The sequence below is a fragment of the Nerophis lumbriciformis genome, linkage group LG17 (assembly GCF_033978685.3).
Source record: "Nerophis lumbriciformis linkage group LG17, RoL_Nlum_v2.1, whole genome shotgun sequence".
In the NCBI taxonomy this organism is placed as follows: domain Eukaryota; kingdom Metazoa; phylum Chordata; class Actinopteri; order Syngnathiformes; family Syngnathidae; genus Nerophis; species Nerophis lumbriciformis.
The window spans coordinates 44,444,836-44,468,995 of record NC_084564.2 but is presented as its reverse complement, the minus strand read 5'-3'; the positions used below and the strand labels follow the sequence as shown (position 1 = coordinate 44,468,995).

The window sequence follows — 24,160 nt, the reverse complement described above, 5'->3', positions numbered from 1 at the left end:
AGGAACAGTGTGGTTTTCGTCCTGGTCGTGGAACTGTGGACCAGCTCTATACTCTCGGCAGGGTCCTTGAGGGTGCATGGGAGTTTGCCCAACCAGTCTACATGTGCTTTGTGGACTTGGAGAAGGCATTCGACCCTGTACCCCGGGAAGTCCTGTGGGGAGTGCTCAGAGAATATGGGGTAACGGACTGTCTTATTGTGGCAGTTCGCTCCCTGTATGATCAGTGTCAGAGCTTGGTCCGCATTGCCGGCAGTAAGTCGGACACGTTTCCAGTGAGGGTTGGACTCTGCCAACCCTCACCGATTCTGTTCATAACCTTTATGGACAGAATTTCTAGGCGCAGTCAGGGCGTTGAGGGGATCTGGTTTGGTGGCTGCAGGATTAGGTCACTGCTATTTGCAGATGATGTGGTCCTGATGGCTTCCTCCGGCCAAGATCTTCAGCTCTCACTGGATCGGTTCGCAGCCGAGTGTGAAGCGACTGGGATGGGAATCAGCACCTCCAAGTCCGAGTCCATGGTTCTCTCCCGGAAAAGGGTGGAGTGCCATCACCGGGTTGGGGAGGAGATCTTGCCCCAAGTGGAGGAGTTCAAGTACCTCGGAGTCTTGTTCACGAGTGGGGGAAGAGTGGATGGTGAGATCGACAGGCGGATCGGTGCGGCGTCTTCAGTAATGCGGACGCTGTATCGATCCGTTGTGGTGAAGAAGGAGCTGAGCCGGAAGGCAAAGCTCTCGATTTACCGGTCGATCTACGTTCCCATCCTCACCTATGGTCATGAGCTTTGGGTCATGACCGAAAGGACAAGATCACGGGTACAAGCGGCCCAAATGAGTTTCCTCCGCCGGGTGGCGGGTCTCTCCCTTAGAGATAGGGTGAGAAGCTCTGTCATTCGGGGGGAGCTCAAAGTAAAGCCGCTGCTCCTCCACATGGAGAGGAGCCAGATGAGGTGGTTCGGGCATCTGGTCAGGATGCCACCCGAACGCCTCCCTAGGAAGGTGTTTCGGGCACGTCCAACCGGTAGGAGGCCACGGGGAAGACCCAGGACACGCTGGGAAGACTATCTCTCCCGGCTGGCCTGGGAACGCCTCGGGATCCCCCGGGAGGAGCTGGACGAAGTGGCTGGGGAGAGGGAAGTCTGGGCTTCCCTGCTTAAGCTGCTGCCCCCGCGACCCGACCTCGGATAAGCGGAAGAAGATGGATGGATGGATGTCCAAACTTTTGGCCTGTACTGCATATGCCAAAAAATATGCTAATTACCAGAACACCGATAATACAAGGAGGTGGGGATGCAAATATAATCATTTAGGACTCGCATTTAGTACTGAAAGTGTTTTGCGAACACTGTTTTGAGTCCATTATTAGCAAGTGTGAAATATGCAAAGTCAAAAAGTGTTTTTGCAGTCTATTCAATTGAATATAAGTTGAAAAGGATTTGTTATATTCTCTTTTTATTTACCATTAACACAACGTGACAACTTCACTGCTTTTGGCTTTTTTACGTTCCTTAGTGGAGGTGATGGTATTTGATTAGATGTTGGGGTGGTTATGCAACTCACAGTGCCGGACGCACACCGACTATCAGAAGAACCCTCAAAGCGATACGCTTGTGCAAGTTCCAGTGCTCAACGGCGACGGCCACCATCAGACCGCCCACAAACAACATGTTGGTGTCCTTCAGGTACTGCATGCACACCTAAAAGGGGCAGGGTCAAAGGTCAGTCATATGGACAAAAGATAGAGCCACCGTCTACATCTCCAGTTAAAGCCGCTTCTAAATGCTGACAAGACTAAGCCAATGTTGTTCACAAACTGTAAGAAAACTATTCCAGCAGAGTCCACTCTAGGAAGGACCTTAAAACTCATTTGTATACTCTGGCCTTTAAATAGACCCCCCTTTTAGACCAGTTGATCTGCCGTCTCTTTTCTGCTCTGCCCCCCTCTCCTTCGTGGAGGGGGGGGGGCACAGGTTCGGTGACCATGGATGTTGCGCTAGCTGTCCAAAGTCGGGACGCAGGGTGGACCACTCCTCTGTGCATCAGTTGGGGGTCCACTATGACCTGTCTCCACTCAAGATGATCTCCTGCTGGCCCCACTATGGACTGGACTATTATGTTAGATCCACTATGGACTGGACTCTCACACTATTATGTTAGATCCACTATGGACTGGACTCTCACTATTATGTTAGATCCACTATGGACTGGACTCTCACTATTATGTTAGATCCACTATGGACTGGACTCTCACACTATTATGTTAGATCCACTATGGACTGGACTCTCACTATTATGTTGGATCCACTATGGACTGGACTCTCACTATTATGTTAGATCCACTATGGACTGGACTCTCACACTATTATGTTAGATCCACTATGGACTGGACTCTCACTATTAAGTTAGATCCACTATGGACTGGACTCTCACTATTATGTTAGATCCACTATGGACTGGACTCTCACACTATTATGTTAGATCCACTATGGACTGGACTCTCACTATTATGTTAGATCCACTATGGACTGGACTCTCACACTATTATGTTAGATCCACTATGGACTGGACTCTCACTATTATGTTAGATCCACTATGGACTGGACTCTCACACTATTATGTTAGATCCACTATGGACTGGATTCTCACTATTATGTTAGATCCACTATGGACAGGACTCTTACACTATTATGTTAGATTCACTATGGACTGGACTCTCACACTATTATGTTAGATCCACTATAGACTGGACTCTCACACAATTATGTTAGATCCACTATGGACTGGACTCTCACTATTATGTTAGATCCACTATGGACTGGACTCTCTCACTATTATGCTAGATCCACTCGATGTCCATTGCACCGATCGCCCAGGAGAGGGTCCCTACATCTGCGGTCCTCTCCATGGTTTCTCATTGTCCCTTTGGGTTGAGTTTTTCCTTGCCCTGATGTGGGATCTGAGCCGAGGATGTCGTTGTGGGTTGTGCAGCCCTTTGAGACACTCGTGATTTAGGGCTATATAAGTAAACTTTGATTAAGTAAACATTGAAGGAACGTCATAATATGAATATATAAATACATTGGCGTCTTAACCCTTACTTTCAAACCACACATGAAAGAACAACATTTAAACTAAAACTGGGGTTTTTTACTACCGTAATAAGTTGTGTTTTTTAGGGCTATCACAAGCGAACTCATACTCTCCAGCGCATAACGCTATGATGTCCCGGCCATTGTTTGGTACCGGGCTTAAAAGGAACTGACCTATCAAGGAATTCGTACCTTTCTCTGACAGAATTCCAGTGGCCACACGAAGGATTACAAGTCCCTATCCTCTCTGAACCTGTGCCCGGGCTTTGAACCAGAGGTGGGGGTCTGGATCCCCCTTGGCAGTGGTCTTTGTAGACCTCACCAAGGCTTTTGACTCAGTCTCGCACGATCTGATTTTGGACGTCTTGGCGGCAAGACATGTGAATATTAAACTACGGAGAATCATAGCCGACACCATCCAAGAGACTTCAGATGGTGAAACTAAACCTATTAAGATCTTGAGTGGGGTCAACAAGGTGATCCGCTCTCCCCCCTACTGTTCAACTTGGCAATTGACCCATTAGTGGCAAGGCTTGAGTGCGATGGAAAAGGCTTCCAGATTGGTGCCCACTAGAGATGCGCGGTTTGCGGACACAACCGCAGAGTCCGCGGATTATCCGCGGATCGGGCGGATGAAATTTTAAAAAATAAGATTTTATCCGCGCGCGGGTCGGGTCGGGTGGATTAATTAGATTTTTTTTATTTTATTTTTTTTATTTTTTTTGCGGGTGGCAGTTAAACCAATTGGGAAATATATATACATAGTTAAATGTTGTTACCCACATACGAAAAACGAGCAGGCACCTGCTGCATATGCCACAACAGAAGAAAAAAAAAGAAAAGAGATGGACACTTTTACGGAGCGGAGGAGGGACGCCTCGCCGGGGTCCGGGACCGAGGCCCCTTCCCCCGAGAGGGCCCCACCGGGAGCCGTAGCTGAGGCGATCCGCGAGAAGGGCCCGACGCAGGTCCAGGGTCACTACCGCGCCCACCGCACCGACACCCCGCCTCGTCCGCCTTCGCCGCGGCCGGCGTCACGCGCAGCAGGTAAGCAGCTTACCTGCCCGCCACCCCTGTTGCCGGGGGCGCGTAACGGGGGTCACTCCGCACGCAGTGCGCTCACGAAAGGGGTGGGGCTCACCCTGGTTGATATAGACAGCAGGACGGTGGCCATGGAAGTCGGAACCCGCTAAGGAGTGTGTAACAACCCACCTGCCGAATCAACTAGCCCTGAAAATGGATGGCGCTGGAGCGTCGGGCCCATATACCCGGCCGTCGCCGGCAGCGAGACACGCTTGGAGGTGCGCTCAGCGCAGCTCCCATATGATTGCGCACTGGTGTGCGTCTGGGTCGTGACAGCGTGGCACGCGAAAGTCTGTGCTGCATTGGATCAGTCTCCTTTCTTTAACAGGCAAAAGCTTTATAACCTCAGTGAGGTTATAAAGCTTGCGCACCAAACACGAAGCAAGGCCATGGTGCAGGAGAACAAAGGACTTCTTTCATTTAAGGTTTGTGATAAACCATCAAACTCATTCGTTAAAAGGACTCTATAGTAATATAAAGCGAATTTTTCTGGACATTATCATGCAAGAAAAGTTTATTTTCACCGATCACCGCGTAATGATTTTTAAAGGTTGCATTACAAACATTTAACTGTCCCATGTGATCAGCCAGTGCGATTGGAAGTCCATGCTCAATTATTGCCTCCGTAAATAAAACTTCGGCATTTATCACATCCAAAGAATCTGTTTGGGCGACGAAAAACGTTGAAAGTTTTCCACTTGTATCGCTAGCAACGGCATTAGACTTGTGTTTTTTTGTCCCAACGTGGTCTTTTACATCGCTAATTCCTCCGTGTCCGATCGAAAAATCTTGTCTGCACAAGGTGCAATTCGCGTAGTTTTCACCCTTTTTTTTTTTTTAATTAATGAAAAACCCGGAACAGGTTGATGAAAACCGTACGAATTACGGGAAAACCGGAGTAGTTGGCAGGCTCACTAATGCCTTGCATCATCTATATTAGATCGGGCGGATGGCGGGCGGGTGCAGTTCTGATCAAACGTTACATCGGGTGGATGGCGGATGGTTGACGACTTTCTGACGCGGTTGCGGATGAAATAAATTGCCTATCCGCGCATCTCTAGTGCCCACATTACCACCAAGAGAAGTCAACATTGACATGGTGAGCTGCATCGGAATTCATGAACCACTCGCCGTTCCTTGGGTGGCTCGTCCTTCACCTGCAACCTTGGAGAATTCTCTGGACGGCCCCGAGTGGTAGGAACGCTTTCCATCGCCAGGCCACATTAACCATGCAACGACCCCAAAAGGGACAAGCGGCAGGAAATGGATGGATGGATGTATTTGACCTTATCAATCAACGCTACATGTGATTAACCATGCAATGTATTTGACCTTATCAATCAACTACTCTGAGCATCAGAGGTGGGACCAAGTCATTGCTTTGCAAGTCACAAGTAAGTCTCAAGTCTTTGCCCTCAAGTCTCGAGTCAAGTCCCGAGTCAAGACAGGCAAGTCCCGAGTCAAGACTGGAAAGTCTCAAGTCAATTCCCAAGTCCTGCATTTTGAGTTTCGAGTCCTTTCAAGTCCTTTTAACCACCGACTAATATATTTACACAGATTGTGTATGCTTTTAAAACGCTGTATTTATTTATTAAAACAAGTGCATTTGAAATTGCAGGAAAAAAAATAGTGCTGACATTGCACTTCATAATAGCACTATTAACCAGTCATTTTAAACATTTAACTCATTCCTTTACAGAATAAACACATTTGAAAAAACAAGTGCAACTGTACTTATTTGCACAAAAGTGTTAACATTGTATTTCCATGGCATATTGCATTGTAACTAGTTCCACAGCAGTTTCTATCCTGTTCTTACCTTATCTCATTGATCTCATCTCATACTGTATGTGTGTTGATGTGTGCGTACACATGAAAAACATAACAAATACATGAACATAACAATGAACAGAGTTGTACTTTTTAGATGTCAGGGTCCTATGCAATATGTACACATATTCTTAATATAGTATACATTTTAACTGACCTTTATTTGGCTATGTTCGTCATTTTGTAGGTGGTTGAAATACGCGGTGCTGCTGACCGCCGTCTAATGTTACGTCATTTTGTGTGATACATTGACTAACGTAACGTTATGTGTAGGTACCTCATGCAACCCTGCTTAAAAAAAATCACTTGACAAAAAGTATGAATAAGGTAGCGAACTGCAGTGGACGCAACAGATTGCCGTGTTTGCAATGACGTTATAACCATAGACATCTTATAAGTAGACGCAGCATTGACTGCTGTGACACGAGCAATCTGCCCGCCATCTTGAAGTGGTGATGAGGAGCCGGTGAGCAGCCGAAACTGACAGTTGACAGGTAGAAAACAAAGATGCTAAACTGACAGTTGACAGGTAGAAAACAAAGATGCTAAACTGACAGTTGACAGGTAGAAAACAAAGATGCTAAACTGACAGTTGACAGGTAGAAAACAAAGATGCTAAACTGACAGTTGACAGGTAGAAAACAAAGATGCTAAACTGACAGTTGACAGGTAGAAAACAAAGATGCTAAACTGACAGTTGACAGGTAGAAAACAAAGATGCTAAACTGACAGTTGACAGGTAGAAAACAAAGATGGTGTTCAGCGTTTTCCTGTTCAAATGAGCGGACTGTTGAAAATAGGAATCGGGGGACTACTATTCACAAGTAAGATTTAACATTAACGTACTATTGGTTGTATTTTGTGAAAATAATATTACCACAGAGTTGAGAAGGAGCAAAGATCTTCAATATTTGTATGTGAAAATCACAAATAAATCTTCTGGGGGAGGATGACGCCCCTACAGGGGTTTGCTTTACAAACTTTCAGCCCCACCTAAAACAAAATTCACCAGCCACTATTGATTATGATGCATTCTCATTTTAGGCAAAATATAAGACAATACTTTCTTAACAGTATAATTGTAACCAGGAATAAGTCTTCAAGTAACAATATTCAAATACTAACATTGTTGGGTAAGACAGAATTTGGTTTTATTCTGAATCCAGTGAAACTAATTGGTGGTTCAGCTGAGCGTGTAGAGAGGGTCCACACCTTCAGGTACCTTGGAGTCCACATCTCTAATGACTTCTCCTGGACAGTCAACACCACATCAATCATCAAGAAGGCTCAGCAGCGGCTACACTTCCTTAGAGTCCTCGGGAAAGTACAACCTGAAGCCTGACCTGCTGCTGACCTTCTACCGCTCGTCCATCGAGAGCCTGCTGACCTACTGTATTACGGCATGGTACGGCAGCTGCACTGCAGCAGACAGGGAGAGGCTGCAAAGAGTGGTCAAGACGGCTCAGAAGATCATCGGCCGCCCTCTCCCCTCTCTGACGGACATCTACACCTCCCGCTGCCTCAACAGAGCCAGTGCCATCATCAAGGACAGCACCCACCCTGGCTCTGACCTGTTCCACCTGCTGCCCTCTGGGAAGCGCTACAGGTGCATTAAAACCAAAACAAACAGGCTAAAGAACAGCTTCTTCCCCAGGGCCATAACCATCCTGAACGGACTGCCCCATTGTCCCTCATAACTGCCTTCTCTTCGGTGCAATAACCCATTCCACCAACCACCCTGTTTTTGTTTTGTTTTTTCATGTATATATTCATTTCACACCATATTCATTGCACTTCTACATTTTTTATATATTTGCACATTGTTTTTTTGTTTTTTGTTTTTTTGTTTTTTGTTTTTTTTTTCTAGCATGCACACATCGCACTGTATGGAATGGCCTCAATCTCGTTACCTTGCGTAATGACAATAAAGCTGATTCTGATTCTGATTCTGATTCTGATTTTGTCAAGTCCAGTCTAAAGTCATCAAATTCATGACTCGAGTCTGACTCGAGTCCAAGTCATGTGACTCCAGTCCACACCTCTGCTGAGCTTTGTTACAAAGTGTAGAAGTATTACACGTCACCATGACAAGTCTCTCTTTACTGGAAGGCTCTGCTAGGACAACTGCCTCCCTATTTTGTTTGAACCTCACAGAGAACTGCTGACTCAGACTCCTTACGATAAAACAATCCTCGTCTATTGTTTGTTCTCGGTTGTAACTTTGAGTCAAGATTTGCGGCCTCTTGACAAGGACTCCCTTTCCCAAAATAGATCTTTAATCTCAACAGGATTGTTTCAGCTTTCAAAAAGGTTAAATAAAATGTTATTTTGTTTTTTAAATCATTCATTCGTTCCACTTTTCTGTGTAAAATAACCACACTTGGTGAAAGTATAGCATACCCTCACATTCCAGCAACCATTTCTATGACAGAATATCTTCTCAAAGGACAATACTATCAAAATAAAAGGTGTATATACTTTGACTAGTATAATGCTTTTAGTGATTCAGAATGTCACAGTGCATCTCTGCAGCATCGCGTGGACATCGGGGGCGGTACCTCTGGATTGGCAGAACGGGGTGGTGGTTCCTCTCTTTAAGAAGGGGAACCGGAGGGTGTGTTCCAACTGTCGTGGGATCACACTCCTCAGCCTTCCCGGTAAGGTCTATTCAGGTGTACTGGAGAGGAGGCTACGCCGGATAGTCGAACCTCGGATTCAGGAGGAACAGTGTGGTTTTCGTCCTGGTCGTGGAACTGTGGACCAGCTCTATACTCTCGGCAGGGTCCTTGAGGGTGCATGGGAGTTTGCCCAACCAGTCTACATGTGTTTTGTGGACTTGGAGAAGGCATTCGACCGTGTCCCTCGGGAAGTCCTGTGGGGAGTGCTCAGAGAGTATGGGGTATCGGACTGTCTGATTGTGGCAGTCCGCTCCCTGTATGATCAGTGTCAGAGCTTGGTCCGCATTGCCGGCAGTAAGTCGGACACGTTTCCAGTGAGGGTTGGACTCCGCCAAGGCTGCCCTTTGTCACCCATTCTGTTCATAACTTTTATGGACAGAATTTCTAGGCGCAGTCAAGGCGTTGAGGGGATCTGGTTTGGTGGCTGCAGGATTAGGTCTCTGCTTTTTGCAGATGATGTGGTCCTGATGGCTTCATCTGGCCAGGATCTTCAGCTCTCGCTGGATCGGTTCGCAGCCGAGTGTGAAGCGACTGGGATGAGAATCAGCACCTCCAAGTCCGAGTCCATGGTTTTCGCCCGGAAAAGGGTGGAATGCCATCTTCGGGTTGGGGAGGAGACCCTGCCCCAAGTGGAGGAGTTCAAGTACCTCGGAGTCTTGTTCACGAGTGAGGGAAGAGTGGATCGTGAGATCGACAGGCGGATCGGTGCGGCATCTTCAGTAATGCGGACGCTGTATCGACCCGTTGTGGTGAAGAAGGAGCTGAGCCGGAAGGCAAAGCTCTCAATTTACCGGTCGATCTACGTTCCCATCCTCACCTATGGTCATGAGCTTTGGGTTATGACCGAAAGGACAAGATCACGGGTACAAGCGGCTGAAATGAGTTTCCTCCGCCGGGTGGTGGGTCTCTCCCTTAGAGATAGGGTGAGAAGCTCTGTCATTCGGGGGGAGCTCAAAGTAAAGCCGCTGCTCCTCCACATCGAGAGGAGCCAGATGAGGTGGTTCGGGCATCTGGTCAGGATGCCACCCGATCGCCTCCCTCGGGAGGTGTTTCGGGCACGTCCGACCGGTAGGAGGCCACGGGGAAGACCCAGGACACACGCTGGGAAGACTATGTCTCCCGGCTGGCCTGGGAACGCCTCGGGATCCCCCGGGAGGAGCTGGACAAAGTGGCTGGGGAGAGGGAAGTCTGGGCTTCCCTGCTTAGGCTGCTGCCCCCGCGACCCGACCTCGGATAAGCGGAAGAAGATGGATGGATGGATGGATGGATGAATGTCACAGTGCATATAGCAGCTCTCTAGCTAGTGCCATTACCACTCCTGCACACCCACAACTATGCTTGAATGTATCGGCAAGATACAATTATATTATTATTTTCAAATAAAGGAGAAAAAAAGTCCTCCTTTCTGTCCAATAACACATGAAAGTGCTTGCTTTTTGGTTGTCCAGCTTCCGTTTGTAAGCGCAGGCAGGATGAAGCAGGGCTTTTATTGTGAAGGCGTGAACTGTGTGGTCAGTCTTTAGAGTTTTGACGGCAGGTACGGCGCGAGAGTCTGTTGAAATGAAAAGTGTTTCTGGCCTTCCTGTCGGTCGTTTTTTCTTGATAATGATCTGACAGCAGCCAGCGTTATCTCACAAGACCCTCGGGTGTTGTTGATGTCAATCAAGTGACCAAAGTCACGTCTTGGTGAAGATTGATGATCACTCATTTTTACCTCTATTTTTTTAATGCCTGGCTGGCCATAGACTGACACACTCTCCACCATGGACTGACACACCCTCCACCATCCACTGACACACCTCCACCATCGACTGACACACCCTCCACCATGGACAGACACACCCTCCACCATGGACAGACACACCCTCCACCATCGACTGACACCCTCCACCATGGACTGACACACCCTCTGCCATCCACTGACACACCCTCCACCATGGACTGACACACCCTCCACCATGGACTGACACACTCTCCACCATGGACTGACACACCTTCCACCACGGACTGATACACCCTCCACCATCCACTTATACACCCTCCACCATCCATTGACACACCCTCCACCACGGACTGACACACCCTCCACCATCCACTGACACACTCTCCACCATGGACTGACACCCTCCACCATCGACTGACACACTCTCCACCATGGACTGACACACCCTCCACCATGGACAGACACACCCTCCACCATGGACAGACACACCCTCCACCATGGACTGACACACCCTCCACCATGGACAGACACACCCTCCACCATGGACTGACACACTCCACCATGGACTGACACACCCTCCACCATGGACTGACACACTCCACCATGGACTGACACACTCCACCATGGACTGACACACTCCACCATGGACTGACACACTCTCCGCCATCGACTGACACACCCTCCGCCATCGACTGACACACCCTCCGCTCATGAAAACTCTTTCTTCCCCTAGAATGAATCTGTCAGGGTTTGTTGTTTTTGTCCCGCCTCGTTAGCCTTAGCCGCGGTACCTTCATTGTGTGCATGGACATTGCGTTGGTGTACGGACAAATTCAGAAGACGATGGCAGCCGTTCAAGGAGCCCAAAGGTTATATCAAATATAAGGCATGGGAACACAGACTGTGGGGATTTCAGAACTGAAGTTGGACTGAAATCCAAAGATTGATCAATTGAAAGCCAGAATGGCCGATGAGATCCGACAAGCCATTGAAATGTCTGCTCGCTTGGAAAACAATCTTTTATTTTCTAGGTTTTGACTCCCTCAAAGGGCTTTGACGCGGCTCACAACAGACCAAAGCTGTTCTTAAACCCTCCCAGTCAGCCGTGTAATTCTTGAATCTTCGGCACTTAGCTTTGTATGGACTCATTGATCGTTTACAAACTGAGTTCGGAGAGGAAGTGACGCCCCACACAGGAAGTGATGTCAGAAAGAATGCGCCACAGCCAGCTTCATAATAAAGCAGTTTCCTAACTCGGAGCTAACCACTGGAAATATGGAGGCGAGTCCTCCAGACATGCCCGTGTTTCTCCTTCCTCTATATGTACAGACGCTTGTGGAAATCACACATGAATACCTTAAGAGAAAGCCATTGCAGCTATTTGGGATATAACACTTCTCAGACGGCAAGAGAACTTTCTAATGTCCAGCCTGGTCAGCTGTGATGCTACTTAGCGAAAAAACTTTGTCCATTTGTCGAAGGAGAGACAAGGAGAATGTGAGCGTGTGTTTTGTATTACCTGGCCGGGACCCTTTGGGACTGTGCGACAAGGGGTGGCACTTTCGTGACTTCTGCGGTGCTTTTGTTGGCAGTTGTTGGCGACCCGTCAGCGACCCTGTTCTGTCTCCCTGTAATGTTTGACTGATCTTGAATGGGATTGTGCTGAAAATTTTAATTCCCCTCTGGGATTAATAAAGTATTTCTGATTCTGATTCTGGGCTTCACGGTGGAAGAGGGGTTAGTGCATCTGCCTCACAATACGAAGGTCCTGAGTAGTCTTGGGTTCAATCGGGATCTTTCTGTGTGGAGTTTGCATGTTCTCCCCGTGACTGCGTGGGTTCCCTGCGGGTACTCCGGCTTCCTCCCACCTCCAAAGACATGCACCTGGGGATAAGTTGATTGGCAACACTAAATTGGCCCTAGTGTGTGGATGTGAGTGTGAATGTTGTCTGTCTATCTGTGTTGGCCCTGCGATGAGGTGGCGACTTGTCCAGGGTGTACCCCGCCTTCCGCCCGATTGTAGCTGAGATAGGCTCCAGTGCCCCCCGCGACCCCAAAGGGAATAAGCGGTAGAAATGGATGGATGGATGATTCTGATTCTCTTTTTTGTGAACTTCTGCCTCCCGGGAGCCTTTTGGCCATGGAGACCAGCTGCTGGGTCTCTGCCACACCAGAGTCTGGGGGAGATGCGGACGAAGAGACAGGGCTGCGGAGCTGGACAAGCTTCACAGTGTCTTGGATGAATGAGCAGGTATCGGACACCTCAGTCTCCTTGGACGCATCCTCGCTCATCCATACAGACTGGACACTGGCCGACTTAGTGGGCGGCTGAGAGTGGAGTCGGCTCTCTTCGTTGCTTTGTTGGGTCTGCTCCTGTCTCTGGCCATGCTCCCTCCACCCCAGCAGACGATGGCGTGGAACACCGCAGAGGCCACCACAGTGTATGGCGACCCCAAAGGGAATAAGCGGTAGAAAATGGATGGATGGATGATTCTGATTCTCTTTTTTGTGAACTTCTGCCTCCCGGGAGCCTTTTGGCCATGGAGACCAGCTGCTGGGTCTCTGCCACACCAGAGTCTGGGGGAGATGCGGACGAAGAGACAGGGCTGCGGAGCTGGACAAGCTTCACAGTGTCTTGGATGAATGAGCAGGTATCGGACACCTCAGTCTCCTTGGACGCATCCTCGCTCATCCATGCGGACTGGACACTGGCCGACTTAGTGGGCGGCTGAGAGTGGAGTCGGCTCTCTTCGTTGCTTTGTTGGTTCTGCTCCTGTCTCTGGCCATGCTCCCTCCACCCCAGCAGACGATGGCGTGGAACACCGCAGAGGACACCACAGTGTATATGTTTCTTTGACTTTTTATTCATAGCTGTATGTAGAAGTGGCTGGTTGCATCAGCTCTGCTCTTTTAATGTCTTTAATGTCCTTTGTGTTCTTTCATGTTTGATGTTTCCCTCTTACACACATGTAAGAAGGATGTGTGCTATGGTTTTGAGTTGTTTCTTCCCCTGGCTTCAGTCTGGACCCCCTCTGCAGGGGCCCAGGCTTAGACTGATTTTTGATTCTGATTTCTGATTTGGACTGGCAAGGCCGACTGTATCAGTTATTGTCCGCCATATATCTAACGGACTCAACGTCTAGGTCCAGAGTATATGAAGTCAGCAAAAAGGAATGGACAATGAAGGTGAAGGCAAAAGAGTGAGGAGTGTCCGGACCAGATATCTAGATCCTTAGTTTGATTGATGTCAAATGTTCTTCATCACATTGTTTACGTGTCTAATAAATATTTGATTCTTCTTTCGTGTAACGTCAGAGGTCCAACTCGGTGTCGCGTAGCCATACCCGCATCTCTGGTCCTAGGTAGAAGAGGCTGGCTTCCGAGGGCGGTCCATATAAGGGGCAGATGTTAATTATATGGTCGGTGGTCTGCTCAGGGTCACCGCACTCCAATGCCGCTCTGTCCGCCAAGCCCCACGTCTTCATTGATGACCCAAAGCGACCGACCCCAGTCCGTAGACGGTTCAGCGTGGTGCATTGCCGGCAAATATTTGATTAAGGTATGATGTCTCAGGTGTGATTGACTACCATAGGGCCCCACAGCACACTGGATTCCAGTTCATTGAAATAGCACAACACTGGATATTGTTCAGATAAGTTACATTTAAGAACTTGCACACAAAGCAACACTGGAGGTGACTAGGATGTGCGCATTTTGCACGCCGGTGGACGGAGGGGGGGAGAGGGTCTTAAATGGTGGTATTGTTGTGTGTGGACACGGATAATGTTAAGTGGGATTTACCCTGGATAACCTTATCCGGTTTAGTGTAAACAGGGCCTCATATCAACCTTCTTTACTCATTCTTCCCCAGAGTCTACCTTTCCCCCACCTTTTACGAGGTACCGTTAAGTGACGACCCATCAGCGTTCCTGTTCTGTCTACCTGTACTTGTTTGTCTAATCTTCAACGGGTTTGTGGTGAAAATGAGGTTTCGTTGTACTTGTGCAATGACAATAAAGAGCGCACCATTCGTACAAGTGATATTGTTATTATAAGCTATAAAGACCTACTGACCCAGAGAGGTAAATACCTCACATTGCCATCATGAGCTGGTGAGCTGCTGTCTCGCCTCAGAGCTCATGAAAATTATTTCTAGATCATAAATCATGCCACTCACCAGGGTAGAACAATGATAAACCGAGAAGTTGGTACACTCTGATAGACAACATGAACCCGGAAATGGTGAAAAAGACCTGAGAATACGTTTGGTTCCACCCAACTTTTTTCATCACGAGGATTATGAGTCATTCATCATTTAAACCGATAGGATGTCAACATCCTAACTGTTGGCATCCCAGTGAGAGCAGACATTGTACAGGAAGTGACGTGTCATTATTTAACATTGTGATGCACTGTTAATATTTTTGTGCTGCCGTATGCTTAAAATGAGCAAAATACGTAAAAAATGTTATTATGAATGTTACTACATGACATATATACTTACATCATGTATTTATATTACATGTTATTATGAATGTTACTAGATACTACATATATACTTACATCATGTATATATTACATGTTATTATGAATGTTGGACACTTGGGTGAAGAGAGGGGCGGAGCTTTCTACCGATCACCACCTGGTGGTGAGTTGGCTGCGATGGTGGGGGAGGATGCCGGACAGACCTGGCAGGCCCAAACGCATTGTGAGGGTTTGCTGGGAACGTCTGGCAGAGTCTCCTGTCAGAGAGAGTTTCAATTTCCACCTCCGGAAGAACTTTGAACATGTCACGAGGGAGGTGCTGGACATTGAGTCCGAATGGACCATGTTCCGCGCCTCTATTGTCGAGACGGCTGATTGGAGCTGTGGCCGCAAGGTAGTTGGTGCTTGTCGTGGCGGTAATCCTAGAACCCGTTGGTGGACACCAACGGTGAGGGATGCCGTCAAGCTGAAGAAGGAGTCCTATCGGGTTCTTTTGGCTCATAGGACTCCGGAGGCAGCGGACAGGTACCGACAGGCCAAGCGGTGTGCGGCTTCAGCGGTCGCAGAGGCAAAAACTCGGACATGGGAGGAGTTCGGGGAAGCCATGGAAAACGACTTCCGGACGGCTTCGAAGCAATTCTGGACCACCATCCGCCGCCTCAGGAAGGGGAAACAGTGCACTATCAACACCGTGTATGGTGAGGATGGTGTTCTGCTGACCTCGACTGCGGATGTTGTGGATCGGTGGAGGGAATACTTCGAAGACCTCCTCAATCCCACCAACACGTCTTCCTATGAGGAAGCAGTGCCTGGGGACTCTGTGGTGGGCTCTCCTATTTCTGGGGCTGAGGTTGCTGAGGTAGTTAAAAAGCTCCTCGGTGGCAAGGCCCCGGGGGTGGATGAGATCCGCCCGGAGTTCCTTAAGGCTCTGGATGCTGTGGGGCTGTCTTGGTTGACAAGACTCTGCAGCATTGCGTGGACATCAGGGGCGGTACCACTGGATTGGCAGACCGGGGTGGTGGTTCCTCTCTTTAAGAAGGGGAACCGGAGGGTGTGTTCTAACTATCGTGGGATCACACTCCTCAGCCTTCCCGGTAAGGTCTATTCAGGTGTACTGGAGAGGAGGCTACGCCGGATAGTCGAACCTCGGATTCAGGAGGAACAGTGTGGTTTTCGTCCTGGTCGTGGAACTGTGGACCAGCTCTATACTCTCGGCAGGGTCCTTGAGGGTGCATGGGAGTTTGCCCTAACCAGTCTACATGTGTTTTGTGGACTTGGAGAAGGCATTCGACCGTGTCCCTCCGGAAGTCCTGTGGGGAGTGCTCAGAGAGTATGGGGTATCGGACTGTCTGATTGTGGCGGTCCGCTCCCTGTATGATCAGTGTCAGAGCTTGGTCCGCATTGCCGGCAGTAAGTCGGACACGTTTCCAGTGAGGGTTGGACTCCGCCAAGGCTGCCCTTTGTCACCCATTCTGTTCATAACTTTTATGGACAGAATTTCTAGGCGCAGTCAAGGCGTTGAGGGGATCTGGTTTGGTGGCTGCAGGATTAGGTCTCTGCTTTTTGCAGATGATGTGGTCCTGATGGCTTCATCTGGCCAGGATCTTCAGCTCTCGCTGGATCGGTTCGCAGCTGAGTGTGAAGCGACTGGGATGAGAATCAGCACCTCCAAGTCCGAGTCCATGGTTCTCGCCCGGAAAAGGGTGGAGTGCCATCTCCGGGTTGGGGAGGAGATCTTGCCCCAAGTGGAGGAGTTCAAGTACCTCGGAGTCTTGTTCACGAGTGAGGGAAGAGTGGATCGTGAGATCGACAGGCGGATCGGTGCGGCGTCTTCAGTAATGCGGACGCTGTATCGATCCGTTGTGGTGAAGAAGGAGCTGAGCCGGAAGGCAAAGCTCTCAATTTACCGGTCGATCTACGTTCCCATCCTCACCTATGGTCATGAGCTTTGGGTTATGACCGAAAGGACAAGATCACGGGTACAAGCGGCCGAAATGAGTTTCCTCCGCCGGGTGGCGGGGCTCTCCCTTAGAGATAGGGTGAGAAGCTCTGTCATCCGGGAGGAGCTCAAAGTAAAGCCGCTGCTCCTCCACATGGAGAGGAGCCAGATGAGGTGGTTCGGGCATCTGGTCAGGATGCCACCCGAACGCCTCCCTAGGGAGGTGTTTAGGGCACGTACGACCGGTAGGAGGCCGCGGGGAAGACCCAGGACACGTTGGGAAGACTATGTCTCCCAGCTGGCCTGGGAACGCCTCGGGGTCCCACAGGAGGAGCTGGACGAAGTGGCTGGGGAGAGGGAAGTCTGGGCTTCCCTGCTTAGGCTGCTGCCCCCGCGACCCGACCTCGGATAAGCGGAAGAAGATGGATGGATGGATACTACATGACATATATACTTACATCATGTATATATTACATGTTATTATGAATGTTACTACATGACATATATACTTACATCATGTATATATTACATGTTATTATGAATGTTACTAGATACTACATATATACTTACATCATGTATATATTACATGTTATTATGAATGTTACTAGATACTACATATATACTTACATCATGTATATATTACATGTTATTATCCATTTTACTACATGACATATATACTTACATCATGTATATATTACATGTTATTATGAATGTTACTAGATACTACATATATACTTACATCATGTATATATTACATGTTATTATCCATTTTACTACATGACATATATACTTGCATCATGTATATATTACCATATCATACCACACTGTATATATCTGTAATAGAATATGTTTACTCACACTTTGGGAGTCCATGATGCCAAACAAGGGAAAAAGGAATGCAGGGAGCAGCGCTGTTATGGCCAGCGGCAGAACCTCCGTGCACCAGAACACCGCCATCAGGATGATAACATAAGCACATTGTGCCTCCTGCATGTACACAACACACACACACACACACACACACACACACATACAGTATTGGAATTAGGGTTGTTTCAATACCAATATTTTGGTACCGGTACCAAAAATGTATTTCGATACTTTTCTTTATAAAGGGAACCACGAAAAAATGGCATTATTGGCTTTTTTTGAACAAAAAAATGTTAGTGTACATGAAACATATGTTTATTATTGTCATTTAGTCCTTAAATAAAATAGTGAACTTGTCTTTTAGTAGTAAGTAAACAAACAAAGACTCCTAATTAGTCCATGCAGTAACATATTGTGTCATTTATACACCTATTATTTTCTACACATTATGAGGGACAAACTGTAAAAATATTCCTCGTCCTCCAGTGATAATGCTACTTGTAAGAAACGTACTTTATTTGTCGCCATGGAGACCAGGATTAGTGATTTAGAAGTAGCCACATCGGGGCCACATGGCATCTTATAGGAGCACACAGGGGCCACATCGCATCTTATGAGCACACAGGGGCCACATGGCATCTTATAGGAGCACACAGGGGCCACATCGCATCTTATAGGAGCACACAGGGGCCACATCACATCTTTTATGAGCACACAGGGGCCACATCACATCTTTTATGAGCACACAGCGGCCATATCGCATCAAATATGAACACACAGGGGCCACATGGCATCTTATAGGAGCACACAGGGGCCACATCGCATCTTATGAGCACACAGGAGCCACATGCCATCTTATAGGAGCACACAGGGGCCACATGGCATCTTATAGGAGCACACAGGGGCCACATTGCATCTTATGGAGCACACAGGGGCCACATCGCATCTTATATGAACACACAGGGGCCACATCGCATGTTAAAGGAGCACACAGGGGCCACATCGCATCTCATAGGAGCACACAGGGGCCACATTGCATCTTATATGAACACACAGGGGCCACATCGCATCTTATATGAACACACAGGGGCCACATGGCATCTTAAAGGAGCACACAGGGGCAACATCGCATCTTATAGGAGCACACAGGGGCAACATCGCATCTCATAGGAGCACACAGGGGCCACATTGCATCTTATATGAGCACACAGGGGCCACATCACATCTTATAGGAGCACACAGGGGCCACATCGCATCTTATAGGAGCACACAGGGGCCACATCACATCTTAAAGGAGCACACAGGGGCCACATCGCATCTTATATGAGCACACAGGGGCCACATTGCATCTTACAGGGGCCACATCGCATCTTTTATAAGCACACAGCGGCCTTATCGCATCTTATATGAACACACAAGGGCCACATGGCATCTTATAGGAGCACACAGGGGCCACATTGCATCTTATAGGAGCACACAAGGGCCACATTGCATCTTATAGGAGCACACAGGGGCCACATCACATCTTAAAGGAGCACACAGGGGCCACATCACATCTTAAAGGAGCATACAGGGGCCACATCGCATCTTATAGGAGCACACAGGGGCCACATGGCATCTTATAGGAGCAAACGGGCCACATCACATCTTATAAGAGCACACAGGGGCCGCATCGCATCTTATAGGAGCACACAGGGGCCACATCGCATCTTAAAGGAGCACACAGGGGCCACATCGCATCTTATATGAACACGCAGGGGCCACATCGCATCTCATAGGAGCACACAGGGGCCACATTGCATCTTATAGGAGCACACAGGGGCCACATCACATCTTAAAGGAGCACACAGGGGCCACATCAGATCTTAAAGGACCACAAATCGCATCTTAAAGGAGCATACAGGGGCCACATTGCATCTTTTATGAGCACACAGCGGCCTTATCGCATCTTATATGAACACACAAGGGCCACATGGCATCTTATAGGAGCACACAGGGGCCACATCGCATCTTATAGGAGCACACAGGGGCCACATCGCATCTTATGGAGCACACAGGGGCCACATCGCATCTTATATGAACACACAGGGGCCACATCGCATCTTATATGAACACACAGGGGCCACTTCGCATCTTAAAGGAGCACACAGGGGCCACATGGCATCTTATAGGAGCACACAGGGGCCACGTCGCATCTTATAGGAGCACACAGGGGCCACATCGCATCTTTTATGAGCACACAGCGGCCTTATCGCATCTTATATGAACACACAGCGGCCTTATCGCATCTTATATGAACACACAAGGGCCACATTGCATCTTATAGGAGCACACAGGGGCCACATGCATCTTATAGGAGCAAACGGGCCACGTCGCATCTTATAAGAGCACACAGGGGCCGCATCGCATCTTATAGGAGCACACAGGGGCCACATCGCATCTTAAAGGAGCACACAGGGGCCACATGGCATCTTATAGGAGCACACAGGGGCCACATTGCATCTTATAGGAGCACACAGGGGCCACATCGCATCTTTTATGAGCACACAGCGGCCTTATCGCATCTTATATGAACACACAAGGGCCACATGGCATCTTATAGGAGCACACAGGGGCCACATGGCATCTTATACGAGCACACAGGGGCCACATGGCATCTTATACGAACACACAGGGGCCACATGGCATCTTATATGAACACACAGGGGCCACGTCGAATCTTGTAGGAGCACACAGGGGCCACGTCGAATCTTGTAGGAGCACACAGGGGCCACATGGCATCTTATATGAACACACAGGGGCCACATGCATCTTATAGGAGCAAACAGGGGCCACATTGCATCTTATATGAACACACAGGGGCCACATGGCATCTTATATGAACACACAGGGGCCAAATCACATCTTATAGGAGCTCACAGGGGCCACATGGCATCTTATATGAACATACAGGGGCCACATGGCATCTTATAGGAGCAAACAGGGGCCACATGGCATCTTATAGGAGCAAACAGGGGCCACATGGCATCTTATAGGAGCACACAGGGGCCACATGGCATCTTATATGAACACACAGGGGCCACATGGCATCTTATATGAACACACAGGGGCAACATGGCATCTTATAGGAACACACAGGGGCCACATGGCATCTTATAGGAGCTCACAGGGGCCACATGGCATCTTATATGAACAAACAGGGGCCACATGGCATCTTATAGGAGCTCACAGGGGCCACTACGCATCGTATATGAGCACACAGGGGCCACATGGCATCTTATATGAGCACACAGGGGCCACATCGCATCTTATATGAACACACAGGGGCCACATGGCATCTTATAGGAGCACACAGGGGCCACATGGCATCTTATATGAACACACAGGGGCCACATCGCATGTGTCCAGGGACGTATTTCCTCTGAGTATAAACATATTATGAATAAAAAAATTAAAAAAAACATTTTGTGATGATAAAAAATATCGATGTAATCATAATAGTATCGACGAGATACACCCCTGTACTTGGTATCATTACAGTGGATGTCAGGTATAGATCCACCCATGGCGTTTGTTTACATTGTGACGCCCGTGAGCTATTGTATCCTCCTACGGTGTGTAGTGAAGCATGTTTAGCTATTCCTCGTCCTCCAGTGATAATGTTACTTGTAAGAAACTTACTTTATTTGTCGCCATGGAGGTAGTGATTTGCTGGATAGCCACGTGTTAAAGCAGCTCTTCCTGAGGGTGTTTCAGTGTTAGAACTTCACCTTTATCTTGACTTTTTACACCAAAATGAGTCCATTCTCCCTTTTCTGTCTACACACTGTGTCTGCTTGCAAGTACTCTGTGTGTGTGCGCTGCCCAACATGCTCCTCTGCTCCTAAAACCAGCAATGTCACCACGTGACGACGCGCTGTCTTGCCTGTTAAAATAAATAAATGAATAGATAAATGGTGAAGCGGTACTTTTCAAACAGAGTATAGTACATAGTGCTGCGATCCAAGCTGGACATTGACTCCTCTAATGTATCTAACTTTTATTGTCCTGGTATTCAATCGTCCCTTGAGAAGATACACAGTAATAAAATTGGTTGGCAAAAAGTGAAAGATGTACTTATTGACAGCCTCAACAGTCCTTACATAATAATGATGTTACATAAGTTATGTTATGACGGTTCAAAGGCTGCTTCTTTCTTCTTCTGCTGTCAGGACACGTTTGTGTTGACTTCTTCATGTCACACACATCACTAATCAAAGACTATCTCTCTGCACAGCACACTTTGATCAGAGCCACTCTAATCACTACATGTGCAGCACGCTGGGGCCACGCCCCTCTTGTAGGAGCACACAGGGGCCACATGGCATCTTATAGGAGCACACAGGGGCCACATGGCATCTTATATGAACACACAGGGGCCACATCGCATCTTATAGGAGCACACAGGGGCCACATGGCATCTTATATGAACACACAGGGGCCAAATCACATCTTATAGGAGCACACAGGGGCCACATGGCATCTTATATGAACACACAGGGGCCAAATCACATCTTATAGGAGCACACAGGGGCCACATGGCATCTTATATGAACACACAGGGGCCAAATCACATCTTATAGGAGCTCACAGGGGCCACATGGCATCTTATATGAACACACAGGGGCCACATCGCATCTTATAGGAGCACACAGGGGCAACATGGCATCTTATAGGAGCACACAGGGGCCACGTCACATCTTATATGAACACACAGGGGCCACTTGCATCTTACAGGAGCACAAAGGGGACACATGCATCTTATAGGAGCACACAGGGGCCACATCGCATCCTATACGAGCACACAGGGGCCACATCGCATCTTATACGAGCACAGAGGGGCCACATCGCATCTTATATGAACACACAGGGGCCACATCGCATCTTATATGAACACACAGGGGCCACATAGCATCTTATAGGAGCACACAGGAGCCACATGGCATCTTATATGAACACACAGGGGCCACATGGCATCTTATAGGAGCACACAGGGGCCACATAGCATCTTATAGGAGCACACAGGGGCCACATGGCATCTTATATGAACACACAGGGGCCACATGCATCTTATAGGAGCACACAGGGGCCACATGGCATCTTATAGGAGCACACAGGGGCCACATCGCATCTTATATGAACACACAGGGGCCACATGCATCTTATATGAACACACAGGGGCCACATGCATCTTATAGGAGCACACAGGGGCCACATGGCATCTAAAAGGAGTAAACAGGGGCCACATGGCATCTTATATGAGCACACAGGGGCCACATGGCATCTTATATGAACACACGGGCCACGTTGCATCTTATAGGAGCACACAGGAGCCACATGGCATCTTATAGGAGCACACAGGGGCCACATTGCATCTTATAGGAGCACACAGGGGCCACATAGCATCTTATAGGAGCACACAGGGGCCACATGGCATCTTATAGGAGCTCACAGGGGCCACATGGCATTCTACAGGAGCACACAGGGGCCACATGGCATCTTAGAGGAACACACAAGAACCACATGGCATCTTATAGGAGCACACAGGGGCCACAGGGCATCTTATAGGAGCACACAGGGGCCACATGGCATCTTATAGGAGCACACAGGGGCCACATGGCATCTTATAGGAACACACAAGAACCACATGGCATCTTATAGGAGCACACAGGGGCCACAGGGCATCTTATAGGAGCACACAGGGGCCACATGGCATCTTATAGGAGCACACAGGGGCCACATGGCATCTTATAGGAACACACAAGAACCACATGGCATCTTATAGGAGCACACAGGGGCCACATGCATCTTATACGAGCAAACAGGGGCCAAATCGCATCTTATATGAGCACACAGGGGCCACATGGCATCTTATAGGAGCACACAGGGGCCACATGCATCTTATATGAACACACAGGGGCCACATCACATCTTATATGAACACACAGGGGCCACATGGCATCTTGTATGAGCACACAGGGGCCACATTGCATCTTATATGAACACACAGGGGCCACATGGCATCTTATATGAACACACAGGGGCCTCATCGCATCTTATAGGAGCTCCCAGAGGCCACTTGGCATCTTATAAGAGCACACAGTGGCCACATCACATCTTAAAGGAACACATAGGGGCCACGTCGCATCTTATAGGAGCACAAAGGGGGCCCCATGGCATCTTATAGGAGCACACAGGGGCCACATCGCATCTTATAGGAGCACATAGGGGCCACATGGCATCTTATAGGAGCACACAGGGGCCACATGCATCTTATAGGAGCAAACAGGGGCCACATCGCATCTTATATGAGCACACAGGAGCCACATGGCATCTTATATGAGCACACAGGGGCCACATGCATCTTATAGGAGCACACAGGGGCCACATCGCATCTTATATGAACACACAGGGGCCACATGGCATCT

The 24,160-nt window shown here is 48.4% G+C and overlaps 1 protein-coding gene across 2 annotated transcripts in view; it reads right to left on the bottom strand.

The window, feature by feature from the left end:
• slc13a5b (solute carrier family 13 member 5b) overlaps window positions 1-24,160 on the bottom strand; it is a 42,204-nt gene that overhangs the window by 15,369 nt on the left and 2,675 nt on the right. Inside the window, exons 2-3 of one of the 2 annotated variants that reach the window (XM_061973216.1) lie at window positions 17,682-17,810; window positions 1,557-1,693 (exon numbers count right to left, since the gene is read on the bottom strand). In XM_061973216.1, coding sequence (XP_061829200.1) covers window positions 1,557-1,693; window positions 17,682-17,810 — 266 coding nt within the window. Of the gene's footprint in view, window positions 1-1,556; window positions 1,694-11,918; window positions 11,981-17,681; window positions 17,811-24,160 lie in introns of those variants that run through there. The other variant, XM_061973217.1, reaches the window with a different exon arrangement.